Source organism: Gavialis gangeticus, unplaced genomic scaffold, assembly GCF_001723915.1.
Source record: "Gavialis gangeticus isolate Ggan-Ray unplaced genomic scaffold, GavGan_comp1, whole genome shotgun sequence".
NCBI classification, from domain to species: Eukaryota; Metazoa; Chordata; order Crocodylia; family Gavialidae; genus Gavialis; species Gavialis gangeticus.
This window is the reverse complement of record NW_017728996.1, coordinates 3,702,280-3,709,842: the sequence shown is the minus strand read 5'-3', so window position 1 is coordinate 3,709,842 and position 7,563 is coordinate 3,702,280. Positions and strand designations below refer to the sequence as shown.

General features: G+C 48.4%; 1 protein-coding gene across 1 annotated transcript in view; it reads left to right on the top strand.

Moving 5' to 3' along the window:
• The window catches only part of FEM1B (fem-1 homolog B), a 13,599-nt gene extending 6,130 nt beyond the window's left edge, over positions 1 to 7,469 (top strand). Inside the window, exon 2 of the mRNA XM_019503938.1 lies at positions 4,766 to 7,469. Within this exon, the coding sequence (XP_019359483.1) occupies positions 4,766 to 6,401 (1,636 nt within the window). The 3' untranslated portion in view covers positions 6,402 to 7,469. The remainder of the gene's footprint in view (positions 1 to 4,765) is intronic.
• The last annotated feature ends 94 nt before the right edge of the window (positions 7,470 to 7,563 follow it).

Sequence of the window (7,563 nt, the reverse complement as noted above, 5' to 3'; positions counted from 1 at the left end):
TGAAACACGCAATACATTTAGACTGGTTGCATGCGCAAAGTAATTATCACACCCTAAAAATAGCTGCTCAGCTATAAAAAGAGCCGACCGGCTATAAAGCGAGTGCTTGAAAACATGTAAGAGCTCGATAGCTGGTTTTGTCCAGTTTAATTTGTATATGTAGCAAGGGTGTCGGATAAACTAATAATTTACCTCGGTCCCCAGGTGAGACGCAGACCAGCTTGCTCTAGTCTTTAGCAGAATGTGTCTCATTCTGTGACATCACTGCTACTGTGGGTCACGCAAGGCTTTGGGGCATTCGCCGACCACATATCATCTGTATTCGTATCAAACTCTCTTCCTTTTCTGATGCCCGAGGGGCTATTCGTTCCCCCGCTGCTTTGGACTAAGCGGTGCCAGGTCAAGTTACAGCAGTGAACAGCTCTCCTAGCGCCACGTTTCAGCTCATAGAGCTCTGCAGGGAACTGCGCGTTCTCCGTCCCTGAAATGCAACGCGCAGAGAGGCGAGAATTCGCATGGGTGATGTCTTGTATTGGTCCAACTGCATGCAAGACAAGCTTTCGGGTGTCACAGGGCCCTTCTTGAGGCTTTTGGGAAAGAAGCGGGCACAGCAGAGCTATGTAAAACTCCATGTGTAAATAAAACCAGATGCTAAGAAAAATGATCTTGAGGGAGGCAGAGAAAACCTGATCGTGGAAGAACGTGTTCAGGAGGGTCGTTATCACCTGCGAAGTGCAGAGATTAGCAAGTGTCAAGTAGATTGTGATGGACCATGAAGTCAGTGTCTCTGCTAAGTCCCTGGTACTTAGTGTTCAGTAGATTAATGAATTTCTGTTCACAACAGTGTTACACAGCAGTTCAGGACAAGAACTAGAGGAACTGACACTACCCAGTTGAAACTGCAGGATGAATTTAAGGGGAGAGAGGCTCTGCCTACTTTTAGCCAGGGCACTGGAGCTGTTGTGTCTCTTTCTGGAGAAATAACATCTGGGCATCATTTTTATTCACAAAGGTTTGATTTCCCACCTCTGGGTAAGGTCCTCCAACCTGTCCAAATTTGCTGATGATACCAAATTATGGGCTAAAGTTAACACACCAGAAGGTAGGGAATGGATCCAGGCAGATCTGGATAGGTTGGAAAGGGCAGAACAGAGTAGGATGCAGTTCAACAAGGACAAGTGCAAGGTGCTGCATCTGGGGAGAAGGAATCACCAGCACACTTAGAGGCTGGGGGAGGACCTTTTCAGTAGCACAGCAATGGAAAGGGATCTTGGAGTCATAGTTGACTCCAAGATGAACACGAGTCATCAATTTGATGAAGTGAACAGTAAAGCTAACTGCACTTTATCATGCATTAGCAGGTGCTTGACAAACAGGTCCAGGGAGGTGATCCTTTTCCTTTATGCGGCACTGGTCAGGCCACAGCTGGAGTACTGTGTCTAGGTTTGGGCACCGCACTTCAAGAGGGATTTGGACAACCTCGAGAGGGTTCAGAGGAGGCCACTTGTATGGTTAGGTGGGGACCTGCAGGCAAAGCCCTACCAGGAGAGATTGAGGGCCCTGGATCTCTTCAGCCTCGGCAAGAGAAGGCTGAAAGGTGATCTTGTGGCCACCCACCAATTTATTGGCGGCGGGGGGCAGCAGGGAATAGGAGATGCTCTGTTTACCAGGGTACCTCTTGGAGTAACTAGGCACAACAGCCGCAAACTGACGGAGAGCACATTCAGGTTAGACATCAGGAAGAACGTTTTTACGGTAAGGGTTGCCAGAATCTGGAATGGGCTCCCAAGGGAGCTGGTGCTCTCCTCTACCTGCGGGTCTTTAAGAGGAGGCTGGACATGCACCTGACTGGGTCGTCTGACCCCAGTGCTCTTTCCTGCCCAGGGCAGGGGGTCGGTCTTGATGATCTTCCAAGGTCCCTTCCATCCCAAACATCTCTGAATCTGTGAACAGTTTTGGTGCTTCTTGACTATAACAGTTGTGGTTCATCACGGAGAGAAAAGAGTGCTGTCTACCAAATTGCCTTCACAGCAGGTAGATGGTGTCGTCAGCTAGTGATAGGCCTGGCTTAGCTTGAGACATGAGAGACTCCCATGCTGAGGTTGTGTGGCTGTTTGTAGCATGTTGTATTCCCTGCTCGGCCCAGACGGGATGTGCTGTCTTAAAAAGGATGCTTTGACTGAGCACTTGCCACACAGGCTTAAATGTGTTAATAGTGGTTTAGGAGCCTTCAGTCACCATACCTGCTCTGCCTGTTTGCGATGTGCGGGAAGTGGGTTTTATAAACCTTTTGTATAAAGACACCTCAATACGTTTTGCCTGGGTTGCTTGGCCCTGAGCTGGTGCATGTTCTGGGCAAGGTGCACAGCTCCTTGGTTCTCTTGTTTTGTCAGCTCTATTCTCATTTCCTTGTCTCTGTAGTTGAGGATTTGCAATGCCCTTATGACCAAGATGGGCACAGCAGGAGGGTAGAGTGGTCTTACTATACGTGGGCTCACAGAGCATTCCTGTACGCAGACAGACTGAGTACATGCAGTCTGGCCAGTGCCAGATGCTGCGTGGTGTGTAAGGCAGGACTGAGGGCTGGAGAAGAAACTTTCCTCCAAAGCGAATGAAAATAGTTGGGTTCAGCATCCTTATTTGTGGGCTACTCTCATCCCTGACCCTGGAGTGTGTGCGTTTGAGAGTTGACATCACAGCTGTTGAAACTGGATTGTTTTAATGCACACCTGCCCCAGTGCAAGGTGCTAGTCGCCTCTCTGGCTGTCCTGTGGCACGTGGCAGGTTGGGTCGTTTGTATGGAAGAGGCTGGTTTGTTGTGAGTGGATGTCTGTGAGTGTGCGGGAGCAGCTGGAACAGATGTTTCTGAGGAGCCTTTTGGATTTGCCCTCTGTGATGAGGCTCCTAGGATGGCAGGACCCAGTGCTGGGGGGCTCCCTCCCTATTCTGTGTTCCCATGCATGCACCTCCGGCTGCAGACGGAGTTGGTTTAAAGGGCATGGGAGTGGGTGGGATCATTGCTATGTGAAGTGTTTTCCTAGATGAACCTGGAGCTGTGTCTACATAGTAAATGTGCCATGCTCCAGAGCTGTCAGGCAGATGGCAGTGCTCCAGGCCAGCCACCTCCTTACCAGGAACCGTTGTGGCCAGGGCTGTGTGGTGCTTGGGGCAGGCTAATTAGCACTGTCTTGTTGCCCATGTGAAGTGTTGCTTCGAAAGTTGCATTGCTGCAAGTTTGGGAGGCTGCCGGCCTGGAGCACGGTGACCTTAGCTGGTCAACATGGCCTTAATTCTGTGGCCGTCGAGTCCCCCCACGGGTTATGTCATGCCTAGGTTTAGCAGCGCGTGGAAGTGGTATCTGGAAATGGTACCCGGTTGCCAAGTGACTCCTACCTGGCTCTTCAGGTTATTTTGAGAGTCCTCTTCTTCCCCTGAGTTACCGCCCATGTTTCAAAAGCCTCTTACTGCAGTGCTGTTGTGACAGGAGAGTGCTCAGGAATGGCTTTTAGCAAAATCCCCTGTCTAACCCTAGCCAGGCAGTGAAGGCTGTTCTAAGAGCAATTTCAGGCTTCCCAAGCTGGCTTCCCTGTTGCTGCTGGGGTGAGAAAGGGGAAGATTATTACAGGCCTTGGTACAGAGCGGTCACTGCTATGTTTGACCTGTCATTGGTGGCCTGTGGTCACTGTGGCTTCTCCAGCCCAGGGCAGGCCTTTTAATATAAACTTTCTTTGTGCCATCAGCGGGGATGAGCCCACCCCTCCCTAGACCCACTGAGGATGCTGTGCTGGGGAAGGCAGGTTGCGCGCATGCTCAGCACGCGTGTCATTCTTGTCACGGTCAGACTCGTGCTGCCTGCAGTCTTGCCGCTGCGTCAGTTAAATCCCTTCTGTCCAAGAGCAATTGTCTGCTCTTAGGCCAGGGTCTGAAATCCTTACCTGATTTTTAATGCAAAGGAAGTCCCAGTGTTTGCTGCAGGACTCTGTGGGATGGGGATCTGCTAACGGTGAGTACAGCTATCAGAGTCTGGCCATAAAGTCCCTTTATTTCAGCAGTCCCCAGCCCGTGCTCTAAAGTGGTGGCTCACAACCTGCTCCTGCAGATGCACCTGGGAGTATTCCTCATGGTCACTGGTGCCCATTTGGACTTTCAGGCCTGTAATGACTCAGATTGGATTGGTGCTTTATTGACTTGAACTTTGGAAAAGCCCAGAGGAGTCCCTCTCGTGGTGGGAGAGAGGTACTTGTCTCTGCGCTGGGGTCTGGCCCCCCAGCGAAGGCTGAGAGGCAGTTTGACTGCATGTTGCTCTTGTAGAAGCAGCTCCTGTTTGCACAGTCGAGCACCACTCCAGAGATGAGGTGGAGTGGAGAAGACACCAGGGTTTGTCTCTTGAAGCCTTCATTTTGTAGAGTGCTTCCTCAGAGAGCAAAGGGGTGGCAGCTCTTGCCTTTGTTATTAAGCTTCCTGGGACTGGGTGGGCCGGGTTGAAATCTGTGGAGTGGTGCAGGTGGTTCTGTGTCAGTGACACATGCAGGGCAAATCACCTGCTCTGCTTTGAACAGCTTAGCCTCTTCTTTTTGGGGTGGTGGTACTTGCTGTTTCCCTGATTCTGTCCTATTCTGCCTAACGGACGTTTTCAGCTCGAAACCAGGGGTGTCTCCAGTGTCTGTACTGAACAGGAATGGGGAATGGGCTCCTTGCATGCTCTTTGGGTCTCCCTGAGGGCAGCCCCTCATTAATGGCTTGTTTTGTATGTTTGCATTTCCAGTTATGTCATTGATGGGGCCACAGCGCTTTGGTGTGCAGCGGGAGCCGGACACTTCGAAGTTGTCAAGCTGCTTGTGAGTCATGGAGCCAATGTGAACCACACGACGGTGACCAACTCGACTCCGCTGCGGGCTGCCTGCTTCGATGGCCGGCTAGACATTGTTAAATACCTGGTAGAGAACAATGCCAACATCAGCATAGCCAACAAGTATGACAACACTTGCCTTATGATCGCTGCCTACAAGGGACACACGGACGTGGTGCGGTACCTCCTAGAACAGCATGCCGACCCCAATGCCAAAGCCCACTGTGGTGCAACAGCATTACACTTTGCTGCCGAAGCCGGCCATTTAGAGATCGTGAGGGAGCTGGTCAAGTGGAAGGCTGCCATGATGGTGAACGGTCATGGGATGACTCCATTAAAAGTGGCTGCAGAGAGCTGCAAGGCAGATGTGGTTGAGCTACTGCTTGCTCACGCTGACTGTGACAGGAGAAGTCGCATCGAAGCATTGGAACTTCTGGGGGCCTCGTTTGCTAACGACAGAGAAAATTATGATATAATGAAGACATACCACTATTTATACTTAGCGATGCTGGAGAGGTACAGAGACAGCGCCAACATCATCGTGAAAGAGGTTCTTCCACAAATTGAAGCTTACGGCAACAGGACTGAATGCAGAACTCCTCAGGAATTAGAGTCTATTAGGCAAGACAGAGATGCCCTGCACATGGAGGGCCTCATAGTGCGGGAACGAATTCTGGGCTCGGACAACATTGATGTTTCACACCCTATTATTTATCGGGGGGCTGTTTATGCAGATAACATGGAGTTTGAGCAGTGTATCAAGTTATGGCTTCACGCATTACACTTGAGGCAGAAAGGTAATAGAAACACACACAAGGATCTCTTGAGGTTCGCTCAAGTCTTCTCCCAGATGATACACTTGAACGAGCCAGTGAAAGCCAAGGACATAGAAAGTGTTTTGAGGTGTAGCGTCTTGGAAATAGAACAAGGTATGTCCAGGATGAAAAACACCCAAGACACTGATATTCACACAGCCATGGACAACTATGAATGCAATATTTTTACCTTCTTGTATTTGGTGTGCATTTCTACCAAGACCCAGAGCAGCGAAGGAGAGCAGTCGAGAATCAACAAGCAGATTTATAACCTGATTCATCTTGACCCCCGAACGCGGGATGGGTCCAGTTTGCTGCATCACGCGGTCAATTCCAGCACGCCGGTAGACGACTTCCACACGAACGATGTCTGCAGTTTCCCTAACGCGCTTGTCACCAAACTTTTATTAGACTGTGGTGCCAATGTGAATGCTGTGGACAATGAAGGAAACAGCCCCCTTCACATAATTGTCCAGTACCACAGACCCATCAGTGACTTTTTGACACTGCATTCCATCATCATTAGTCTGGTGGAGGCTGGCGCTCATACAGACATGACAAATAAGCAGAAGAAGACACCTCTGGATAAAAGTACAACGGGGGTGTCTGAAATACTCCTTAAAACTCAAATGAAGCTAAGCCTCAAGTGCCTGGCGGCCCGCGCAGTACGGATGTATAACATAAGCTACCGGAACCAGATCCCCCGAACTCTTGAAGAATTTGTGGAGTTTCATTAAGCTTCAACAAATCTTTTAGGTGGTGCTACCCAGAGCAGACTTAACTTGCAGACAGTACACATGCATCAGTTGTTTTTCTGAACTCCTTTTTTTTCCCTTTCTTTTCCTTTGCTTTCAGTCTTGAGCTTCTGTGTCCCAACAGATCTTGAGAGAGAGCCACTTTGTTTTCATGGAACCATAATCTGATCTCTGAAACTTTGATTTCAAAGTTGCTTTGTCATTATTGTGTGTGTGTTAGTTTTTTTCAAATGCAAAAAGAAAACAATACAAAGGTACTGGGCGCAAAATATTTTGTTAAAAATATACACGCGCGTTTGTGATTTACACCTGAGAATGCTTTAAATAGCTATTTACAAGACACTTCCATTAAAGCCCATGTCACCTGATTACCTATGCAGCACCCTTATCAAAAGTAGAAACTTGCAGGGAGGAGGGGGAAAATAAGAATTTGAAAGTATCTGGTAGTTGGTAAGTAAAGTCTCCGTATATAAACCAACACAGGGCTCATGGACCTCACAATCTTTTTTTGCCTTCCAGCCAGCACTGAAGATGTCATTCATGCTTTTAACTTATCAGATTCTTTTTGTGGAAATAAAAATAAAAGCAGCAGTTTCTGACAGCTAGAGAAGTGTGAGATGGTCTATTAGGAAACACAGGTTTTGATTCAACCATGAACGTGCCGATCTAGTACTAGTTGCAAAATCCTGCTCTCTGCTTGTTGTATTTTTATAGTCGATCTCAAGAACCTTTTGAAAAAGGAACTTTTGCACATTGGGTCCAAACAAATCTGAATCACGGTTTCTTTTTACATAGCCAGGTTGCTCACTTTTGAATATCATGCATGGGTCCCTAGTAAACCGGTAGGGTATTTATGTCTCTCTCTGTGCATGTGTGTCTGCCCCCCCCCACATTTCAAAGGGCTTTTTAGGTGTTTTGTTCTTTTAGTGCTTAACATGCACCATTTTCACTTCACGGGTGGGGCGGTTTTAAAGGCCACCCTTGAATTGCAAATGTTGCACCCCCTTCATGAAAGAGGAGGGCCTTTTTCCTTTGAAGTGAGATGCTGTTCAAAACCAAGTTTCCCAATAACCAGGGAGAGATGGGCCGCCCTGAATTACAGTCAAGAGAGGGATTTTACCTTTTTTTTTTTTTTTTTTTTTTT